This window comes from Emys orbicularis, chromosome 3 (assembly GCF_028017835.1).
Source record: "Emys orbicularis isolate rEmyOrb1 chromosome 3, rEmyOrb1.hap1, whole genome shotgun sequence".
NCBI lineage: Eukaryota > Metazoa > Chordata > Testudines > Emydidae > Emys > Emys orbicularis.
Window position 1 is genome coordinate 16828564 of NC_088685.1, and position 25100 is coordinate 16853663.

At 39.1% G+C, this 25100-nt stretch overlaps 2 protein-coding genes across 6 annotated transcripts in view; one reads left to right on the forward strand and one right to left on the reverse strand.

Annotated features, from left to right (window-relative positions):
- SUPT3H (SPT3 homolog, SAGA and STAGA complex component) overlaps window positions 1-25100 on the reverse strand; it is a 465872-nt gene that overhangs the window by 425505 nt on the left and 15267 nt on the right. For 2 of the 4 annotated variants that reach the window (XM_065400530.1, XM_065400531.1), the window contains exon 3: window positions 19020-19123. In XM_065400530.1, the coding sequence (XP_065256602.1) occupies window positions 19020-19123 (104 nt within the window). Of the gene's footprint in view, window positions 1-8291; window positions 8352-19019; window positions 19124-19714; window positions 19830-25100 lie in introns of those variants that run through there. The other 2 variants (XM_065400529.1, XM_065400533.1) reach the window with 2 other exon arrangements.
- The window catches only part of RUNX2 (RUNX family transcription factor 2), a 198315-nt gene that overhangs the window by 27481 nt on the left and 145734 nt on the right, over window positions 1-25100 (forward strand). The gene's annotated exons all lie outside the window — the stretch shown is intronic.

Below are 25100 nucleotides of genomic sequence, written 5' to 3' on the forward strand. Positions count from 1 at the left end.
ATGTTCTTTTATGGTAATATACAGAACTGCTCTGACGTCTACAGTTTAAAATATAGATTTGCAATAGCTTTGTGGTCTAGCAGAAAAAGAAGTCATAGGTTACGGGGCCACATAGTCAACCACACTGATACATACCTTCCATAGGGACTACATGTTTCCTCCTCTCTTAGCTTGGCTAGTGACAAGGAATTTCCATGGAAGAAAATTAAATATTCTTTAGTAATTTTAGATGGAAACTAGTTACTAAGGCCAGTCTAAACTTGAGTTTTGCCAGTGCAGCTATACCAGTATAACTACACTAGCAAAATCCTCCTAATGTAGATGCAGCTTCTATCAGCAAAAATGTGCATTTGCCGACATAACTTGTCCTGGTACAGTGAGCAAAAAAACAAAAAAACCTATCAAAAGCACTTTTATGCTGGTGTAACAGTGTCTACACTAGGGATTCTGCTGGTACAGAAATATTATATATTATATATAAGCAGCACACCCCTGACCTTGCTATACTGGCAAAAGTTTTTAGTGTACACTTGTCCTCAGATTATTGGCCCCTTAGAAAATACCTTAAACAGATCACTTAGCTAATTAGATGAATGGGGGGAGGGATAGCTCAGTGGTTTGAGCATTGGCCTGCTAAACCCAGAGTTGTGAGTTCAATCCTTGAGGAGGCCACTTAGGGATCTGGGGCAAAATCAGTACTTGGTCCTGCTAGTGAAGGCAGGGGGCTGGACTCTATGACCTTTCAAGGTCCCTTCCAGTTCTATGAGATAGGTATATCTCCACATATATATATATATATATATATATATATATGTATGTATAGATTAGAGAGTTAGTTTGACAGTTACTATTATTGTTTAGTTTTTTGGACAGTTACAAATAAGGACCGCATTTTATACAGAAGGATTTTATTTGTAATAGTAATACTGAATAAAATATTTGCCATTAAACCTATTACTGTGTTTCTTGTGTACCCACATATTTACTATAATGGCCAACAGGAATGTAAAGTTTTATTTAGAATTTTGTAGAATAATAATTCAGTGCTATATTACACTTTTTTAAAATTGTCATTGCATGAGACCCTGACGTTTAAATCATCTTGCTGTCTTTACAAATATTCAGGATCCTAGTAGACATGTTGCAGGCTTGATATGCAAAACAAGAAGACAAATACAGACTGATTCATAGCTAAGTATTACCATAGTTTCATATTTAGCACTCAAGCTTTGTTTCAGTACTAAAAAGTAGAGCACTTCAAAATATTTTATCCAAATGACTCTGAATCATAGTCAGAGGAAACAACGGGACATCTGTTAACAATACAAGAATGGCTCATCAGAATGAATGATTATTTAACATACTGTCCCCTCCACAGACACCACATAATCTGTTAAGGGTCTTCAATGTTTTCTCTTATTGGGACTGTCTTTTTTCTTTTTTTTTTTTTTTTTAAATAAGTGAGCCAGTGATTCTTCAGAAATACTCATTCAGACTAAAAAACTGAGTAGTTGTGGTTTTGAATCATCTTCCATTTCTAAAGATTGTACAAATCATGTAACGGGTTGGGGTGTGGGTGGGGTGGGAGAGAAAAAACAATCAACTAAAAATAAATTACAAAGAAACATTATCACTCAGAGAAGGGTACATTAGGTCAGGAGCTACTGCTGCTTAACACCATAAACTTCTGCTTGAAAATCAAACCAAGAAAAAAAGTCACAACCACCACCACTAAATCAGGAGAGCAAACAAGTTGTTTGTTCAGCATGTTTTGAAAGAAAAAATATACCTTTAAACATAGAGTATATATTTCGGGTTGTTGGTTTTTAGCTACGAAAGCACATCACTGCTAACGCGTTAAATATAAAATAAGAAATGCTGCCAGTATTACTTTGTAGAATAAACAGACAATGTGTCATTAGACGTGCTAATTCCTGTTCCTTTTTGGGGGCAAACCAAGTGGAGGGGGAAAAGATTAAATAAATGAAAGGCTTGGTGACATCACGGCAAATGAGATGTTGATTCAAGCAGCAGACCCGGGGTCAAATTCTGAAGTCGGTCTCCAAGAGCCAGCAAAGGTGTGGGAAAACTAAAATTGATGTTTCCTGCTCTTGGGCAGAGTAGGCTTTAGTGAGCTTTCTGACATTCAGCAACAGCCCAACTGCTAGCTGATTATTAACCACTTTAGTGGCAAGCTAACGGAAGTAGCATTCAGTCCTCCCAGCTCTATGGTAGTTGTTTGTATTGTGGTAGTGCCCAGACCAGAGCCTCGTTGTTTTAGGTGCAGTATAAATATATAGAAGACCGGGTTCCTAAAGAATTATAATCAAACCTGATACAAGACTCAAGTATGTATAAGGGTACCGGTATGTCTACATTGCAGCTGAGGATGATATTCCCAGGGTAGGCAGATATACACATTAGTTTGGCTCGAGATAGTGTATTAAAAATAGCAATGTAGCTGCAATGGTATAGTACTCCTGGAGGCTTCTGCACCAAAATATTAAAAATTGTGCACTAAAAAATGAAAAATTCTATGCACAATATTTTAAAATTCTGCAAAACTCTGTAAATATTTGTCAAAATAACACTACATACACACCAGTTTCAATTATTTTGGTAATTTATTTCAAAATACCTGTCAGCAAGTATGTCTATAACAATACAGACACACACACAAATTCCCCCAGCAGTAGAGTTAAAGAAACCCCTATGACAACCCAGTTTCTGTTTCTATGCCCTCTTCCTCCCCCCAGAGCCCAGCCAGGGGGGTCAGATACCCAAACCCCCTCCCCCGCAAAGCCCAGCCACAGTGCCCCCCCAGCCAATACTCCCAAACCCCCACCCCCACAGAGCCCGGCATGGCCCCCTCACTCCCCACCCTCCCCTAGAGCCCAGCTGTGCCCCCCCAGCCCAGACACCTGCCCCCTGACACTCCCCCTCCTCCCCCCGAGATCCAGAGGGAGAAAAAGCCTGATGCTTGGTCCCAGGCTTGCATGGAGTTTCCTGCGCATCGCCTCCTTCCCTCAGAGCATGCTGGGAACTGCAGCTGCCAGGAACCCTCTAGCTCCCTCCCCCTCCCCCCAGCAGAGTCTTCTATGTGAAAGATGGGCTCTGCCAGGTACAGCGACCCCTAGTGTCGGCCAGCAGTACTGCAGCCCATTTCTGTGGGGGAAAGTAAATTCTGCGCACACATTAATTTCTGCAAAATTCTGCATTGCACAGTGGCGCAGAATTTCCCCAGGAATAGTATAGGCAATGGGTCAGATTAGCCACTCAAGTACATACCTAGCATCTCAGACAGAGTTGGGCTCTGGCAGCTAGCCTGAGTCACCGCCTGTACCACCGCAGCCACATAGCTATTTTTAGCACGTGAGCTCAAGTAGAGCTAATGCATATATGAGTATCTGAGCTAGGAATCAGACCTCCCAGCTGTAGCCTAAAATACTGTATGAGAGAAGCGTTGGGGGGGGAGGGGGGAGTACTAAGGAAATGACTTCACACATTAATATAGTTAGCCATGTGAAAAACTCGATAGTTCCTAGTAATTTTAGAGTACGGGGAGGAGGAGTAAATAAATAATACCAGCTACCTAAGATGTTTAACCTAGCCATCTAATGATGGCTGAGTTCTTGTAGGTGTCTCAGCAGCAGGGGGCACTGAGGAGAAAACAGCAACCTTATGAACGGACTCAGGGAGGATGCTACAGTCTAACTTACTATATTGCGAGTAAAACAATAGTCATAAAAATGTTTTGCTCTATAAGTGCTCTCGTGTGTCACCTGAGTAAAACCTCTGGGAAACATCATGGAGTACTGCCTCTTCTTCCCTGTGGCTGTTCAGAACAGTTGACTAGAGTGGGTGCAAACACCTCCCTGAACCATTTAGAGTACCTACATGGACTGATCCAATCCTTGCACTCAGGGCAGATGTGGAGTATTTGTATTTCCCTATCTAGGGTTGCCAACTTTCTAATTGCACAAAACCAAACACCCTTGCCCTGCCCCCGTCGCCGCCCCGCCCTTTCTCCGAGGCCCCACCCCCACTCACTCCATCCCCCCCTCCCTCCATTGCTCGCTCTCCCCCACCCTCACTCACTTTCACTGGGCTGGGGCAGGGGGGTGGGGTGCGGGAAGGGGTGAGGGCTCCGGCAGAGGGTGCAGGCTCCAGGGTGGGGCCAGAAATGAGGGGTTCAGGGTGCAGGAGGGGGCTCCGGGCTGGGTCAGGGGGTTGGGGTATGGGAGGGAGTGTGGGGTGCAGGCTCCAGGAGGGTGTTTGAGTGCAGGAGTGGGTTCAGGGCTGGGGAAGGGAGCTGGTGTGGGAGAGGGGGCTGTGGGGTGTAGGCTCTGGGAGGGATTTTGGGTGCAGAAAGGGATTCCGACCTGGGGCAGGGGGTTGGGATGCAGGAGGAGGTTCGGGGTGCAGGCTCTGGCCAGGCAGCTCTAACCTCAAGCGGCTCCCGGAAGCGGCCGCTTCTGACAGGTCTGGCTCCTAGACAGAGGGGCTCTGCGCACTGCCCATAGGCGCCATCCCCACAGCTCCCACTGACCGCGGTTCCCAGCCAATGGAAGTTGTGGAGCCGGAGCTTGGGACGGGGCAGCACACGGAGCCCCCGTGGCCACCTCTGCACCTAGGAGTCTGACGTGCCGGCTGCTTCTGGGAGCTGCGCCGAGCCAGGGCAGGCACGGAGCCTGCCTTAGCCCCATGCGCCGCTGACTGGACTTTTAACCGGGCATTCCGGTTGATAACCGGATGCCAGGCAACTCTAGCCCTATCACTACCTACAGGCACAAATGTGATCAAAGAAGGATATTCCTTCTGCTTCTCCCAGCCTGCTCACCTACACATGGGTAGGTCACAATCTAGCCCTAATTTTCCAAAGTTGTGATCAAATTTAATTGGAAATAATTCCACCGTGTAATGCATCGGGGTACATAAAAGCAAGCACTGGCTAATTACAATATTGTCTCTACTGTCAAATCAGATATTACTAAAATGACCAGAATGAGATAACAGTGATGCAAGCAGATACAGTTTAAAGATTTAAGCAATACAAAAGTAGGCAAATCCACCACTCATAGTCCCAGCTCTAATTAAGTTGGATTTCCAGATTCAGTCTACTGGTACTAACTTATTGCAACATATTGCAGTGGGGAAAAGTTGCATATTTTACAGACATATAATTAACTTAATAGTCTGTGGTTTAATCTGTAGAAAGACCCATTTCAATTAACAATTTGTGCACATTTTCACTTAAACAGAAAATATATTTGCAATATCCAGAATCTTTTGCCTGACAAACTTTTGCACAATACATTAAACAGTTTTTCTAAAAGAGCCTAAATTAAATGCTATTATCCAGACAGAAGTTTGTACTATATATGAGGTGGAACAGTGAACATCAGAAAAGCACAGACATTAGGGGACACATCCCAACCATTAGTTCTTCTTTTCCTCTGTTAATGCCAGATGAAAGAATTAACTGTAATTCTGAATTTATTTTACAAAAGCAGGATTCATAGCCAGTGTTTGACAAATCCACTCACCTATGGGAAGAGAGGGGCTTAATTAGCTATCAGTTTCCTGGGAATCCATGTTTGTTTGAAGATCTTTTAAACATACACTTGCTAGTCCTATGCAAGGGGAGGGGGGAGAAGGGGGAAGGTAACCTTCCAAAAGCAAAGGTAATGTTTACTGATGCGATTTTGACCCAGACAGCCTGAAACACACTGTTATACTGTTACAAGGCCCACAGCACGCAACCTCAGCAGCCAGGATAGGTACTAAGGAGTTCCCTCAAATTTCAGAGGTATCAACCCTTCATAGTTGTGGCTGTTAATTCCATAGTCTGTGTTGGTTTTAGTTTTACCCCACAAAACAGTTACATGTCTGGAACTTAGGGTCTGGGAAATTTCAACCATCCTCCTCGCCACCTAATTTGAACACTGGAAGCAAACAGGATAGGGAACAGTTCTTATGTCCATTACAATATCCAGCATACTACGTTGTGAGTACATCAATCATCATACTAGAATATCTACATATTTTTTAATTAAATGTTAATGATTCACAGACAAATTGACAATTTTAGCAAGTATCCAAAAGAGTAAAGCATCATATGAACAGTAAAAAGACTTGAGAAGAGGATATGGCACAGCAGCATCACAAACACTAAATATGTGGAACCTACCTTTTAGTTTTCCCTCTCCCCTCAATACTTTTTCCCCGGGAGACATTCCTGTATGTATACAAATCATGTGTCTTTACAACTCTAAAGAATGTTTTCCCCATATTAACCCTCACAGCTCCCAACACAAAATCATCTTTCAGCATATATTCTGAAAGATCTCAAAAGATATACACAAGTATAATTTCAAAGTGAACTATATAGGAAAATTCCCACATCAGTTTGGTCAGACTCAGCAATTTATTTTTTGTTGTATCTATAAGAGTGTTCAGGTATAGCCTCTGTATCTAATTACAATCTTCCACCTCCTTTCCCCATCTCTCCTGGCATGACCAAACCATTGAGTCAGACACAGGAGATTTAAACATAGATCTTCAAAGAGGCAGAAGAAAATTTCCCTGTGTCCAAAGGTACACAAAAAGGAAGGTACATTTTCTATCCAATAAAGGCCCATGTTCTCACATTTTCTTACTGGGAAAGATCACTGAAGAGTCAAAATGAGATCTCTCAACAATATTAAAAATGGCAGATCTGAAAGAACCACAATGAAGTAATTAAATAGTTACAAAATTACCTTGGACTAAAATGTATTAATTTGTGGACAGTTTCCCCACAATATTGTGCTAGATCCAGCAATAAACATCATGGAATGCAATAAGAATTTCTCTCTCTCTCTGCGCTCCCTATCCCTCCTCAACAATATCCTGTCTATTGGATGCCACCCACTGAAGGGGAATTCATATTGCCCTTTGTATGCAGTGTTGTTTCTTAATTCTATCCTACACCTATAATTTTAATGATTTACAGGGCAAATTAGCCACTAAAAAACAAAGTGTAAATTAGCATCAAATCTGTTTGTCAGTTGCCTCAACTATCCCTTTTTGCCTTTAAAAACATTGTGCATGAAACCAAGATTTCAGCTCAATTAGCTAAACTGGTTATTTTTGTACAATGCAGTCTCAGCAAAATTCTGGATTTGAGTATGATAAACAAGTCTAGAATGGAATAGAGAAATTCTTTACAACCCCAAATTACAGTTTGGTTAACCAGCACACTTTAGGCCAGATCATAACTGCTGTTTCCTTCCAATATCATCCCAAATGACCTCTCCAAAGTCAGAGATGATTTTACTGATGGGCTTCAAAACAAAAAATAAGCAAATCTCAAGAAAATGACTGAAATTTTAGGAACATAACTATAAGAGCAAACACAGAATTATTAATATTCAGCAAATTGAAGTGCCGCCATTTCTTATTTGTTATATATAAGAATTATCTAAATCCTGCACCACTCTTAAATCCATCCTTGTCTGTCTGCCTATCCAGCAGAATTTCTCTGTTCCTGCAGTTGTTCACTTGTTTCAGTGGAAGGGAGGCCTCAAAAAGCCCTGGCCTCTGCATTCCCCAAAGCCAATACTCTCAAAACAGTCCTTTTGTTAGCTGAAGAACTTAGCCTGTGCATGGAAGTGTGAGGAAAAAACAAGGCCCTAAATCCATGCATAAAACTTGCCTAGCTTGATTCACACCCGACCCTCTTAATGGATCTTGGTATAACAGGGAAATACACTAACACCCACTGGAACGGACTCTCAAGGCCGCCAAGTCACAACAAAGAACTAAACTCAATATCAACAACATGGACCATATCATGGAAAAGACAAATCCCATAGCAGTGCTGATAACAGAGCTACCAAAACCAGTTTGTGTGTTCTAAACAGCAAGGATTACAAATGTTTCACAGAAACCAAGTACCTAGAAAAGAGACTGAATGTAGCAGTGGCCCAGAGTGACATTAATAATATGCAATTACATATCAGCAAAAGAAAATATACAAACACTTTTTTAAACAGTGTTGTCTGTGTCCTAAAAATGTAAATTTTCTATCATTAAATAATTTTTGCAGGAAGAACAGAATGTATACTGGATGTTTTTGTAATTAAAATGAGATATAAACAATTCAGAGATTGAATAATTATATTAGCCAGCTTTAAGTGGGCATCTAAACAGCCCATTATATTGTTAAATTAACACACAAAAACAACTCAGCCTGGTATTGTTCAATTGTCAATGTCGCAGAAACTGAACATTCAGTGTATATGGCTTACATTTCTTAAATACTGTGAGCTCCAGATTGCTTGAACTTCCTAACTTTGATTCCAATTAAGCTGAAAAACAAGAGAAAACAAAATTTTTATATAAAAAACACTCAAGGCCTGATTTTCAAAAGGTGCTGAGGACCCACAGTGTCTACTGATTTTAATGGGAGTAGCAAGTGCTCAGCAGTGATGAAAATCAGATTCCAAAGATGGTAAGAGTGGGATTTTCACAAGCATTCAGCGTTGACTTAACTCTGCTCCCATTGAAGTCAATGGGAGTTGAAAACTCCTAAATTAGTAATTTAGGGTTCAGTCCTTCAAGATGCTGAGTATCCCCTGAAAAGAGATGAGTGCCCACAACTCCTAGTTAAACCATTGAGAGTTGTGGGCACTCAGGACCTCACTGTTTTAAAACAGATTCCGTTCCACTGGCAGTTATGTCATAATAAAACTAAATATTAACAAGAGAAATAGATTTTACCTAATTAAATTATGTGAAGGAAAAAAACTAAACTTGACATCTTCATTTAAATAGCAAACAACAACAAAATCTCACTCCAAAAAAAGAGATCAGAACGCTTTAAACTTTTCACCACACTCTTAAAATAGCAGAATACACTAAATAGGAATTTTAAAAGACAGCAAGAGTTAAACCACTAAAAAGCCACTGCAGGCAGCAGGTAGTCGCAAAAAAAAGTATTTAACAGAAAACAGAGGAATTTCCTAATACCATTCAAGAGTAAAAAAAAAAAAGCTATTAGTTGACAATGAGCCTTCATTGTTATTTATCTTGAGACCCAACTTACATTTCTTCTTCAGTTTATTTGGAGTCATGGATTTGATAATACAATACTTACTCCCATGTTTTTGCATACTTTGGCATTCAAAACTGTTCTAACAGTTGATAGTATTTCCTCTTTTAGGATTCTATTACCTCTTTCAGGATTCTATTACCTCTTTTGAATTACACTCAACCAGTAAAAGCTACTGAAACTAAAGAAACTCATTTTGGAAGTCCCATCTGTGTACTTTTTGACAGAACAAAACTTCTTTGGCTAGCAATCTCTACATATGTAAATATATTACACGAGGACTTTTTTAAAATCTGAAAACAGGCTACGGATCCAAATAATTTAGAAATATTAATTCTATACAGGTTCTAAAATTTAAGTCTCTGCCATGTCCAGCTCTTTAATTACATTACAGTACCTACTTCATAGTTTTATAATGACAATAAAATGCAATACCTTACATTTGGAACTCCAGTCTTTTTACAAGAATACAAACCACAAATAATGATTTTATTTATAGTATACAATCTCTATTATTCTCAAGTAAAACGGTTCATAACATAACAGTTCTATATGTCTAGTCATTCAGTAAATAGTTATTTATTGGCCAAAGTTTTTATCCTGCAAACACTACTGGGCACACTAAAGTGGGACTGATCATGATAGGTGCTTGCATGATGAAGCCACAAAAAGGCATGAGATTATTTGCAGTTTATTCAATATAAAGCCCTGGAGATTTGCAATATGGGAATTATTCTTTGAGATGTTTCTAGTTCACATTTCCTGCAGTATTTTGATGCAGAAGTTTAAAAAGTCAGAAATCATATATATTTTTATAAAGAACTTTTTTCAATCAATTAATTTGCTTCAGCAAATGAACAATTACTAAACATTCAGCTCGACCAGGCCTCCTGGTTGAACTTCTCTACTATCAAAGTTCGCAGGCTCCAATTAGTCATTTCTTTGGGGGTACTTCTTTAAATTCAAGCCATGCTTTAACCTACCCAAATTCTATCCATTTTTGTCATTATATGCAATCTACTCAAGGGAGTTGCCCACTTTTTTAAAAATGAACAATTGTACTTAGTTCAATTAAAACATTGTCTTATGCTGTGCTTGGACACTACTGATTTTTTCCCCATCTCCTTATGCTGCACAGCTCATGAAAGCATCAGGTTCACCCACTCATAAACAATAATTAACCTTGATAGAACGAAACTAGGCAGACTTGGGTAGGCTCATTTTTTTCCTCTTCTAACAAAAATTTTATAATGGACTAAAAATAGATGACAGCCAGTTAATGCTGTTTAGAACTTTTTCCACCATACTACAAACTTGAGAAATGCACTTTAACATAGGAATATTATTTATCAACATAAACTGAGAGTAAACTGGCAGAATTTCATTTAGGACAATGGAATACAAATTGTTTGCACTCTTCTTTTCACAATGCAATACATTACAAACAGACTTTTAAAAATCCTGTTTGTATTGCATTACCTAACAAATAACATGATATTGGCATTATTAAAGTTGAAAGCTCAACCTTAGAACTTTTTTGTGCCTTTTAGCTACTGCCCTGAGACAGGGGTAACGTAGAGGCAAATTCGTCCAGTGAGAGCTCCCAGACATATTATGCCTCAGGTAGACACGGACTCCTGGAGATCCAAGGGAGTATAGCCTCTGTGCCACCTTTTCAGTGTGTGATGTGCATTGCCCCATCACTAGCCAGCAGGGCTAGTATGTAAAAGACAAGCCCCATGACTTCACTATCTCTGTATTTCCCTTTTGGTGCAAGGAGACATTCTCTGCATCCCCAAGAGAAGGGGTATGACATATTCTAGACATTAATTTTGGAAATTTCCTGACTTAAGTTGTTGATTTCTCAGCTTTATTACTGTTTTTTGCATGGAATTTACTAATTTCTATTAAAGAGGTTGGGGGGGAAGATGAAAAAAAGAGGGGGGAAAATTCTATGCTGTACAGCTTTTGTGCCTGAGAATACCTATCTGCAGGGCCTTGTAGAACTTGTAAAACTCAATTTGCACAGTTCTGTTCTATCATGAATTAACATGAGCGCTATAATGTAAAGTAGCAGGCCTCCATGTTGGAGGCTTTAAGGACTGCTTTCAGATGGCATCAAGTGGAATAGCTTCCATATCATATAAACACACACCTTTACTCTGAGCCTTCTTAATTGAGGCTTGCTACCTTAAATGGAATTACTCATGTTAATTTATGGTAGAATATATTTGCATACATTGAGTTTTTCTAAAGATAATTCCTATCTAATTAACAGTAATGATCAATTATTTATTACCTAGGAGTGCTGTTAATCTCAAGTGCTACTTAGTACAGTCAGCCAGCTTTATAACTGTGCCTCCCAACTTCAAATCATCTTACCTTTAAAATTTACAGCACCAATTTTCTCAAATTTAACTCAAATCTAAGGAATAATATAGGAAATAGATTAGGGAAGCTGCACTGATACAACTAAAGATCAACCTACTTATTCCAGTTTAAATCATTCAGAAACATGCCCTTAAATGGGTTTTAAGTAATGCTACATTAAAAGTTTGTCCCAGTGTAAGTAAATCAATTTTAAACCTCTTTAGTTACACCAGGGCAACTTTTCACAGAGTTTTAGAGTTTAAGGCAACAAGAGACCATAGATCATCTAGTCTGACCTCCACCAACACCAACCTGCCCCCACACACTAAACCAAAAACTGAAATTAGACCAAAGTATTACAGGACCCTAGTCTATTGTGTGCTACAGGGATAGAATAAGAAGGATCAAGGTGCACCAATGTCCAAGGCTCCTGCAATGGCTGTGAAATGATTTAGTGAGATATATCCAGATAATCCTAGCAAGTGACCTGCACTCTCACACTGGAGAGGAAGATGAAAAAACCCCAAGGTCAAGCACCTGAGAGAGAGCTCAGTGCCACCTCAGAGCACTAGTCCAGCCAGTCCAGTATCCCACCTCCACCTCTGATGCTTCAGAGGACGACAACAAACAAAATATAAGGCTTTTGGGTGGGTGGGGGGTGTGTGTGTGTATGTGTGTGTGTGTGTCAGTCATAAGAAGATCTACAAAACAAGTTTGAGGTTTCTACCTTTATCTACTTCTAAATTATTTCAGCACACTTTTCTAAGCAGAACATGCAAGAAAAAAGGTTTTTTCATGCTCAGATAACTCAAAAATAGCAGAAACAATTTTGCTCAAATGAAAGTTGGGGGGGGGGGGGAAAAGTTTGAGCTAGTACCATTAAGAAATCATTTCTGCCCCAAAGATGTTTGCCAGAGAAAGTTATAAGCAACTGAAAGAGTTGATTAGACAGGAAATTTAAAGTAAATCTTAACTATTGCATGTGTTGCCTATCCATGCTATTTTATATAGCAGTCAACCTAAGACATTTCTGTAGTCCCATTGCCATAGTAGTTTATCATGCACACACAAATATAGACTAAAAATACCACAGATTCTCTTAATCTGTTTTAGATTCATATAATTAGAGATACACAAACACTTTTTCTCTGTCTTGTGTGTATTTTTAAAACATGGTATAGGACTTTGCTCCAAGGTTAGGAATTCCAGGCTTAAGTTTTTCATTCCTTATTTGTCAAATCTCTATTCTACCATACCCTAAATGTGAACATCCTGATTACTGGTTGTTCATTCCAATCAGTCAACATTCTCCATCACTCCTAGCAGGCAGTGGTTTCATTATAACTTTTGCCTTATTCACAATTAATCCAAGAATTCTAAGATTGAAACAGTGACTGTGTTCAGCAAAACTCATTTCCTTTTTTTTTTTTTTTTAACCTTTTCCTAAATAAATTCTCATACACGACAAAGTGTGTTGGGAGGTGAGAATGGGGAGGGGAGAGATAGACGGACATGACACCCTATAAACTAATCTATTTCTCCTACAGGCTTTGAAGGAAAGAGAAAAGTGTTATTTCTACTTTTAAATACTGGAGAAGTGCTCAGATACTTCAGAAATAAGAGCCTGTATAAATACCTTTAGAACACAGCTTCTGTTCTATGAGTCTCACTTGTAATGAAATATGGGTTCACAATTAATCCCATTTCAGACTAAGAGTTCCCCCAGAAAATTTTCTGGAAGTGAGGGACAAGTAGAAGCCAAACCATCAAATGATTTCAATGTTTTCTCCAAAAGTAGAAGAAATGTGAACATTTAAATAGTAAATCCCACTGGTGCAATCTTAAACTAAGGGCTTATCTACACTACACAGTTTTGTCAGCAAAAGGCAGCTTTTGTCAACAAAACAGTGGAGGTGTACACACTACAATGCTCCTCCTGCCAACAAAACTCTCCTGTCTTGCCCACAAAGTAAAACCACCTCAACAAGGGGCATAGAGCTTTTTGCAGCAAAGTTACATTGACAAAGCGTCAGTGTAGACACAGCATTTGTTACGTCGCTGTAAATGGCCTCCAGGAGGTATCCGACAATGCCCACCGTGACCGCTCTGCTCACCATTTTGAACTCTGCTGCCCTGCATCCAGCTATGCAGGCATTTGCCCCTCCCCTTTCAAAGCCCCAGGAAGTTTTGAAATTGCTCAGTGTGGGGAGCTCATGTAGCTACTGCCCAGCTGAGCATGCCAGCTCCCAGCAGCAAATGCACTCTTGCCTGGCCTACGGGGAGAGGGTGGATCTCCTTGGTCTGTGGGGAGAGAAAGCTGTGGGAAAACTCTGAGGAAATCACAGAATCGAAACATTAACGTGTAATCCTGCTCTCCCTGGCACTAGGACCACAGCAGCAGGCAGGCAGGCAGACTGCTGCTGGGGGAAATGAGGGTAGAAACTCTCGATGTGCTCTACAGAGCCAGGGAGGGAGGTGGGGGCTAATGCCGAGGTGTCCCTCTCCCCCTGCCGGTGTACCAGTGTCCGCTGAGCTGGGATGGGGGGGACAGGGAGACACCAACTACCTGTACACCAGCTTCTGCCTCAGGATTGGTTGCTTATGGCTGCTGTCTGAACTTAACGAGACAGCGTGCGGACATACTCACTCTCCCCTCCCGACCCCCCCCCCCCCCCACTCACACACTCCTTGTCACACACCTCCCCGCCACACGCACACACTTCTGTGGGCTTCTTGTGTTAGTATTCAGCAATATCAGTTTGGTCATATTACTGAGTGCTACTTTAAAAAGTGATTTAAAATGTGTTACCTTTCGGGCACAGACAGTAATCATTACAATGTTCATTGCACGGTGTAAACAAACTATGCCAACACACATTATTGTAGCTCAGTGTTAAAATGCTCCTTCAAAGCATCCCCCAGCCAAATAGCCCCTCACTGGGCTACCCTTATAGCCTTGTGTTCACAATGCACAGCACAATATTGAACAGCAGTGAAGGATCCATGCTTTCTAACATAGATGGGTGGGTTACAGGTTACGAGGGCAGTTGAAAAGCGGCTGGCAATCTAGTAGGATGCCCATGGAACGATGGGATTGAGAAACCTTCATCATGTGACACTGTAACTGCCCCGATGAGGCATTGCAAACCCTTCCCAAAGCATGCTGGGGCCAGTTGCACGGTGAGATTGATACCCACAGTGCACTGCTCTGTGCGTCAATGCAAGAGATGCTATTGTGGATGCACTCCACTGACACAAAAAGCATAGTGTGGACATGCAACAGTGGTTTAATTACAGTGGCGGCTTTACGTTGATGTAACTTGCGTCGACAAAACTCTGTAGTGTAGACAAGGCCTAAGTTAGAGATGAATATAGGCTTTTATGGAAAGAAACATGGGAGTAGTTGAAAATAAGAATTATTTCTTATACTACACTTTCACACTTTGAGGAAGAATAGTTTCTATGGGGTAATGGTTCTAAATTCAGTATCGAGTCAATGAATATTATTTTGTCAGCAACTATGGAAAGTAAAATAAATAAGAAAATCATTGATAAAATATCAAAATGTTATGTTCTCTAATATGATTATATTAATCCAATTCCATTTTGAAACAAGGTTTACCATTAATAGGAGTATGAAGCCATTCTTAGATATTAGTTGCAGATTGTTATATTTCTTGAATTTAAAACAATAAGTTGAAAATAAGGAAACCTGTAATGAACTGATTTAGAGACAATACATCATACAAACTATGAAATAGCGAACGTAAGGACTAATATACATCCAACTGCATATATTTAAGCAATAGTTTCATAAAGAGTTTCTGATATCATAGACCACAGGAGTATAACCCAAGCTATATGTTCATGTCACCAGAAACCTAAAATGGAGTTACCACCATAATTTATGTATATTTTAAAATTGTACTTAATGGACAAAGAAAAAATTCTAAGTGCTCACTCTCTGTGCAAAAATCAAAATCTAGTCACATTTTTAATCGTTTTCACTGTGATTAACGGAATCATAAAAAAATAAATGGAAAAGCCATATCAGATCATCCAAGCCATCGCCTTATCTACAAGGGATTGTTATCTACAGCTGAGTTCCTAGTCTTTAGTTAGAAACGCTATAAACTTCCTAGGGGTCCCAGTAGCTTTTTGAAGTTGCTAGAATGCTGCTGTGCCACTGAAACCTTCTAGATGTACGTAAAACTGTTGCTTGCAAGTTGTCTTCTCCTTTCCTCAATAATTTCTATTATATACTTTTAGGAAAGTTTTAATCTCATTGTGCACTTTGCAAAGAGAAACAGCTGTAATTTTTCTGTCTATGGTCCATCCCTGGCAAAACTTTAGCAAAAAAAATTTATTTTAATATGAAAACAATAAAATTTAATTTTAATAAACTGATTATATTGGAAGGATTCCTTTGATTCCTACTATGTCAGTGAAACGGTTTATGAAAAATATTATCTCAGAACACAGACGAGTTGTTTGTATAATTTCTAAAGTAGCAACTGAACAAGCTCTGAAACAGAAGAAAAACGTCTGTTTCTTCCACTTATATGGCCAACAATAACGTCTACATTCTGACAGAAATCGCGTGTATGCTAGCGAGCAGGGGAATTTCAAAAGCACTTAATCAGGAAGTGACCAATAAATAAAATATAGGCTCCTCAGACACTGACCTAAAGAAGCTGCACAGACTTCTTTGGCTCCCTAGACTCATGGCCTGCCCTTGATTCTGGAGCCCAAAAGATGATCAGTTATGTTTGTTCTTTGTGTGCAGATAATAGTTATTTTAGGTTTAAGAAAAACAAAAAATATATATATATAAAGTCTCCATGAAAGAAAGAACATGCCGAGTCACCAACATCCTACATCACTAAAGATGCACAAAACAGCAGATGCCTCATAATTGAGCTAGCTGGCAGTCAGGATTCCTCTAGCTCAAAAGGTGCAGCACAAGGAAAACAGAACATCTCATTTCAATTATATACTGAAATACATCACATCTACCTACCTACCTACCAGATTCTAATACTTCCATCCTCATTGCCTCTAACTGAAAACCGAATTAGACCTTCCACTTTTTGGCAGTTACTTCTAAATATACTCTGAAGCAGTGGCTCTTAACCTTTCCAGACTACTATAACCTTTCCAGGAATCTGATTTGTCTTGCATCTGCCCAAGTTTCACCTCACTTAAAAACTACTTGCTTACAAAATCAGACATAAAAATCTGCACACTATTACTGAAAAATTGCTTACTTCCTCATTATTACCATACAATTATAAAATAAATATTGTACTTACACTTCAGTGTATAATATATAGAGCAGTATAAACAAGTCATTGTCTGTATGAAATTTTAGTTTGTACTGACTTCGCTAGTGCTTTTTATGTAGCCTGTTGTAAAACTAGGCAACTATCTAGATGAGTTGATGTACCCCCTGGAAAACCTGTGTACCCCAGGGGTATATGTACATCTGATTGAAAACCACTGTTCTGAAGAGCTGAGTAACTCCTCCCATCAAAATTGCCAAATATGGAATATAGACTTAAGGGAATGGCTTATTACTAAGTATTGTTGGGGAGTCCTGTCACGCCCTTATCTGGGAACATGCTCTTCTCCAGTAAAATGCAAACACAGCTAAATGGTCAGTCAAGCTATCATTTAAAGTTAGACTTGTCCCAAAATAAGTTTTTAAACCCTAAAGCCCATCAATTAATAGATGAAACAAGAGGAAGGTGAAAACTAAAAGCAGGAGATTGATGGTTTTCTTCTAATGTGGTACATTACTACTAAGATCTGATTAATTTCTGTAACATTAAGAAGCCAAGTGTAATGTTTACCCAGAGGAGCAACATTCAGCTTTGGAGGCTTTGAGATACACAACATATTCTACAGAGGACATTACAGAAATAATGCAAGTTAGAGTTTCAACAGTTTTTTATTAAGCTGCTCCTCAGTACCTACTGTATAGTAGAGAAGGACAAGATACAGAAGGCCTAAGTTACCAAGATCTAAACCTTTATAAGCGTATATATGGAGAGAGAGACATTGTGAACTGATAGAAGGTGGACTTTTCAGCTATCATTCTTTTTGACTGAAATCAGACATACAAAATCTGTAGATGTATATGAAACCACATAGTAAAAAGAAGTTTTCAAATCCCCTCTACTTCAGAGTTTAAGGATCCTGCCAACATAAAAATCAACAGTCCAAAATGTATTCCCTGTTAAATCCAACCTATTTTGCCTCATCTTATTTTCTATTGAAGTGTTAAACTATTTTCCAGAGCTGAGACTTTAATTTCAGCAATTTTAACTAGTGAAGACAGGCAAAAATGGCTAATGTTATCTTTTAATGGAACAGGTTTACTTATTGACACTCCGGCGCTAACTTTCTAAGAACTGAAAATCTAGCAGAGAAATAAATGGGAGAAAAAAATCCTTCTAAATACTCCAACAAGATTTCATACAGCATGGCTCCCCTTTAAGTACAGCTGAACTCAACAATGCATACATGTACACCCTAATTTCCACCCCCTACCCTACACACATACACATGCTGGATAAGATATATTCATAATAGTATATAAAAGAATTGCACATAATTTGGAGTTGGGCTACCAGCCCAGTTCTCTATCTGCAGATTTAAAGGAGATATACTCCAGACTTGGGCTGAAATTTTCTTTAAACTGCCTGGTAAATCAGGAATAATGATCCATAGGGAAAGAAGAGCTCATTAGCCTGAGTTCTCCCCCTCTGTATAGATCAATGTGTCCTGGACCCATATAAAAGGGAAAAAATGGCAGTGCTGGCAGGTCAAGCTCTCTGATGGATAGGTTGCCTTCTACCAAATCAAGATTTGCAACCTGGCCCAGTGTAATAGGCCACTAATCAAGTAGAACAGAGCCTTAGGTAAGGAAATCTTCTTGATTATGCAGTGTCTTAAAGATTGAGTGAATGGCTATTTAAATGTCTTGTGAGATTTTAGAAGTTCTGAGCTACAAACCCTTCTAATATCACAGCTTACAACTCTGATTAAGCAGGTTTCTAAGATTCCAGTAGCATTTTAGAATAATAAATCATTTCTCTTTATAACAATTTTACTCACCACCAAGACTAAAATGTAATCAATTCCAACTGGTCCACACATGTTAATTCCATAATAAATAGCATCATCTCACCAGTTAACAGATCTTTCCCTATTAACACCAAAAGCTATGGTTAAACTATAATGAAAAGTTACTTTTAAAATAATTTTATGTCAATAGTATCTTATCTTGTTTGGTGATGAATTAAGAAATGTAGGTCTCAACTTATTTTCATATATAATACATAAAATATATCCATTATTTAGCAGGATTTTTCAATCTGTTTTTAGCGTAACAAAAGTGGGTAATATTTTATTTACCTAGAGTGTCTTAAAAATATAAACAATGGGATAGCCATCATACGTATCTGTTCTTCTTCTCCCCTATTTTCTTAGAGAATGACAAAACACACAATGAAAATGCAAACAGTCCAATATATTTGGATAGCTTACTTACATCATACTTTGCAGTTCAGGAGTAAAGCTTGTTGATTTCCCTGTCCCTCTTCCGCTGCTTGAAGAGGCAACATTTGACATCGGGCTAGCTGCAATATTGCTCATCTGAGTAAACAAAAAGAAACAATAGAGCTTGCAAACGTATTTAATTTAATAAACAGAGGATCTTGGAAATGGCAGCAACTATAAACCACTTCACAAAGTATATGCGGTCTAAAATATCCAGCCTACCATACTATGTTTCATGTTGAAGTTAATAATGTCTTTCATTCAGCGCTGCAAGAAAATTATTTTCTCCTCTATTACATGACAAACAGAGAAAACCACACTGTTCATTTTAGTAAATAGATATAGAAGAGGAATCAATAATTGTAATAGTTTCACCTTAATGACTGCTACGTATGCTTGCTTTGCATTACGGATTAGGAAGGAAAAAAGCAATTCAGGCAAGACCTGAATGAAAATACCATGCATATAAAAGCCTTTCAATGTAGAACAGAAGCCTATTTGAGTTGTCACCTGTATTATCCATAAAATATAAACTGTGGTCAGCAACCAGCCGTCATTGAAAGTGTGTGTTGGGTACGTATTTGTGTTCACACTTCTCCACTGGCCTTTATTTAAAAAAAAAAATCTCAGGGAGCCATTCAAAAAGCATCAATGCAAGCTTATCTCAATATCTATTCAAGAGCTCACATTATTATGGGCCGTATATGTGGCTTTCACAGGCCCAGTCTTCCAACAGAAGCGCATAACCTTCGGCTCATGCAGCAACCAAATCCCATAGGGACCTTATTCATATAGGGTTTGTCTACATAGGGAGAGAAGATGAATTAAATATAGCTGTGAAGTTAACGTGCATAACAAGTTAAAGTGCATTAAACCTAGTTTTCATTCAGAAAGAAAGTGGCCTTAGTTCACTGTAGCTCAGTGGTCCCCAAACTTGTTCCGCCGCTTGTGCAGGGAAAGCCCCTGGCGGGCCAGGCCAGTTTGTTTACCTGCCGTGTCCGCAGGTTCAGCTCCCAGTGGCCGCGGTTTGCTGCTCCAGGCCAATGGGAGGTGCTGGAAGCGGCAGCCAGTACGTCCCTCGGCCCGCACCGCTTCCAGCAGCTCCCATTGGCCTGGAGCAGTGAACCGCGGCCACTGGGAGCCGCGATCAACCGAACCTGCGGACGCGGCAGGTAAACAAACCGGCCCGGCCCGCCAGGGGCTTTCCCTGCACAAGCGGCGGAACAAGTTTGGGAACCACTGCTGTAGCTTAATCCTCATTGGAGTGACTAAGGTCCTTACAGTACTGAAACCAGATACTGAATCCTAAAAAATAAGCCAGTAAGAAATGTGAATGAACTCAGTGAGATATTCAACTTTAAATCTGATTTACCCACTTTGCACTATTTTCAGCTTTATGTATGGTCCAGTATCTGTAAAAAGCAGGAATACAAAATGAACAAAAAAATTATTTTAAAATGTTTGATGGTTTTCCTGACAGAATTCCTGTGAAATTAAAACAGTTTATTCCAAGTTGAAACCTGGATACAGTTCTACTGTAACCAGATCACATATACTAATTTAGCTCATGTGTTTTTCCTCTCTAATAAAATACAAGTCAAAATATCTTTAAATCATATCATCTATAGTCTTAATTTATTGAAAACTAACCAAAGAACTATCAGACAATGTGTAACATGGATATTTCATGAAGACCACCAAATAATAAAATTAACTTAAACTGAGTCAATATAATTAAAAACACACAAGTTCATGTTTTAAAGGTCACTCATTAGAAGCAATATAAAGAGTCAAACCTTATCCAAGTATATTTCTCTATGCAAAAATAGTCAGATACTCTTGCGTGTCTTGCTTTTACCGCCAAACAACATTTAGCAACACTAAAACATTCCAGGCACCATAAATGTCTTCTGATAAACAGAAGACACTCACGGTATATTTTTTTCTCCTGTCTGGTTTGCTAAGAGCTGGTAAACCTTCACTTATCCAAGATCTGCTCATTTCTTATGTTGTTGTTAGTAGTAGTTGTGATAATAAAATGCAGATGTTAATATCATTTATTTTCAGTTAGTCATTTCTCAGTTACAATTTTACCTTTAACCTATGCTTTTAAAAAAAAAAAAGAAGCTTAACAATACAAAGTGTATACCAAGCCTTCTCTCCAACACTAACGCTACATGTGGTTCATTACAATATAGTTTCATTTTCGGTTTGTTTTTTTTAAAAGAAAGATATTAAGTCTTTTGAATATGTAAGATATTTTCCATGGTAATGTTATAATTATGGTTAATTTAAAAAGATTAAGGATACATAGCACAGAGATGCATCAAAGAGAAACTTGTAATATACATCTTTATCTAAAACACTAGAGTAAACTGTTTTATATGAATGCTTTCACGTATAGTTTAAGAGACTTCCACTTATTTTCCAGAACGTTGTAATTTAGCTTCTCACACTACAAACACAAGCACATGTGTAACTCTACTCACATATTTAGTTGCACTGAAGTCTGACTTTAGTCATATGAGTAGGCGCACACACGATTTTAACTGTTCTCAGGACCAGGGCCTTGGTCAGCAGTTACCATTAGTCTCAAACCTAAACAGTGAAATTAGTGAGTTTAAAAAGATACAATAAACTTGTCCGTAAGTGTAAAGAAAGATTATGTGTTACTTCTAGCACAGTGCTTCTGAACACTGGAGGTGCAATTAGATTATGTACCAAAGACCCACAGACTTGGAAGTTTAAATCAAGAGTATATTTAGTCTTACTTTTGTTTTACACATTTTGCTTATTACCCTTTATTTTATGATTTATATAACAGTTAACGTCTAATTTTTAATAACTCAAAATATGTATATACACTCTTATGGTAATGTCAAAATCCTTAAATCAAAAGGTCATAGAGAAGTAGAACTGCAATTCAGTAAAGCTAGAATTTTCTTGCCCTTAAAAATTTTAAAGAAAATACTCTTAAAGTTAATGATTAATAAGATAAGGCCCCAATCCTGAAAACACACTGCTTATTTTAAGCACAGTCTCATTAACTTCATTGGAATCACTTGCGTGAGTAAAGTTATACATGCATGTAAGTGTCTGCAGGACTGGGACTGTAAAATTATTTGGGCTTGTCAAAAAAAATTAAGTGCATGGCATGTAGTCTTATTTCATCCCACGCACTGAGTAAGGGCCAATCAGGCATCCCTTGTTCACATTAATAATTGTTACAGACATGGGTATCCCTTACCAGCATTGCCAACTCTCATGATATTTGGTGCTTTACTTAAAGCTCCCCACCCTGGAGACAAGTGATTACACTGCTCTACAGCCAAAATGCTTCTGAAATAAATGTAGTCAAACTTTACTAATTCTGGGTCACTGAGAATGAAAATGATGCTTAAAATTGTTGATTGGCTCTAGTTTTCAAGATATGCTATTGGGTCAGTATATACGACCCTTGACTTGGGAATGGCGGAGGATAAGTGAGTTATAAAGGGAAGGGATCTCAATTTAAACCAGAAATGACTAAAATACATCTTTGACTGGATCTATGAATAAATCTATGACTCGGTTTGGACAGTACTTGCTTTTTAGGCAAAACAATGAATGATGAAATCTGAAGCTGGTATTGCGTCATACATGATATGAATTGCATCATGTTATTCCTAGAAGTCATGGATGATGCAATCATAACGAAGCTTACATCACTCTGTTGAACAAATTGCCCTATATCAGCTCTAGAAATCATACAGTGTCGTGCTCTCTTATTTGTCAGTGTTTGATTTTGCAAAGGGACACATTTCTGTTTAGCCAAAGTGAACAGAGATGCCTCGTACTTGTGTGAACAGTGCAGATAACTTCTGCTATGTTTGTGGTGAAGTGACTTTTGCATCACAAAAGCGCAGTATAACCACTATGGTTAAGAAAGCCTACCACCTTTCTTTTGGCTGCAAAATTGGAGATCAGGACAAGAGGTGGGCCCCACACATATGCTGCAAGACTTGTGCAACAAATCTTCGCCAGTGGTTGAACAGGAAAAGGAAATCTATGCCTTTTGCAGTGCCAATGATTTGGAGAGAGCCAACAGATCATACCAGCAATTGTTACTTCTGCATGGTGCCTCCAGTTGGGAAAGGTGTGTCAAAGAAGAAAAAGTGGACTGTGCATTATCCAAACATTCCATCAGCTATACGCCCAGTACCCCACGGAGAAGGACTGCCGGTTTCTGATGCACCAGAATCATTCTCACTTGAGTCAGACGAGGAAGAGGGTGAAACTTCTGGTCCTGAACCATCAATGTCACAGGACCCACATTTTCTCCCATCCTCCTCCTCAGAACCACACCTCATAAGGTGAACTGAATGATCTTGTCAGTGATTTGGAACTACCCAAGAGTAAGGCAGAGCTGTTGGGCTCCAGACTACAGCAGTGGAATCTCCTGGCAGGTGATGTTAGGGTTTCCATGTTGCGTGACCGTCAAAAGGATCTTGTCCCATTCTTCTTCAGGGAAGGTGATCTTGTAGCCTGCAACAACATCGATGGTGTGATGGCAGCCCTCAACATTGTTCACGATCCAGATGAGTGGAGACTGTTCACTGATTCATCGAAAACGAGTCTTAAAGCTGTTTTACTGCATAATGGCAATGTTTTGCCATCAATTCCAGTTGGTCATGCAGTCCGTATGAAGGAAACCTATGACAACATGAAACAACTTTTGAGGTGCATAAACTATGACCAACATCAGTGGCAGCTTTGTGGCGATTTGAAGGTTGTTGCTCTCTTGCTTGGTCTGCAGACTGGATACACAAAGTACTGCTGTTTTCTCTGCGAATGGGATAGTCGTGCAAGAGATTCCCACTACATCAAGAAAGATTGGCCACTCCGACAGTCATTGGAGCCTGGGAGGAAAAGTGTTCAGCATCCACCACTTGTTGAATCAAGGAAGATTTTGTTACCACCCTTACACATCAAGCTGGGTCTGATGAAGAACTTTGTCAAGGCCATTGACAAAACACAAGCAGCTTTCAAGTACCTCTGTGGAAAATTTCCAAGGTTAAGTGAAGCTAAGATAAAGGAAGGTTTCTTTGTTGGTCCTCAGATTCGTGAACTTCTTCGAGATGATGCATTTGACCATGCACTGTGTGGCAAGGAAAAGACGGCATGGAAAGCCTTCCAGTTAGTGGCAATCAATTTTCTCGGAAACAACAAGGCAGACAACTACAGGTTGTTGGTGGAAAACCTCCTCAAGGCATACAAAAGCCTTGGTTGCAACATGTCTCTAAAGATACATTTTTTGCACTCTCATCTAGATTTTTTTTCCACCCAACTGCGGAGCAGTGAGCGACGAGCACGGCGAGCGATTTCACCAGGACATTGCAACAATGGAGAAACGCTATCAGGGCAAATGGAGCCCATCAATGCTTGCAGACCATTGCTGGACAGTGACAAGAGATGCTCCATTTAATGAATACAAGAGACAAGCCAAGAAGCGCCGAGTAGACACTGAATAGGACTAAACTATGTACATAATAGTTTTTTGCCTTTTGTTTCATAATAAATGTTATTTATATAACCCTTTTGCTGATTTTTAAAGTGTTACATAAACAGGACAGGTGAAATATTATCATGTAAAGCAACCATAAACACATGAAAAGACCTAGGTTTACAATTTATGATTAAAACTCTACTATCTACACAATATACATAGACATAAAATGTAAAAACTTAAATATCTTAGAAACAGTAGCCAGTTGTTTTAATTGTCATATTTGAATTCAGCACATCAAAATACATAATAAATAGCACATTTTATCTCTGAAGCAGACGACTTCTCAAAAATTGTAGACCAGTGTTATGTGATGATCTCACCTTTTATTTAAGAAAAAAATTCTAGCCCTTCTGGCTGAAGAGAAAAGCTTGAAAGTGAGACTCACTAAAACTGAGAAACTAAAAAGCAAACAGACTCAAATAACAGTTACATCTCATGAGTTTTGAGCTAATGATTTTTGAACATTTGAGTCTGGCAATACTGCCTTGCATACAAGTAATCCTACTGACTTTAGTGGGACTCTTC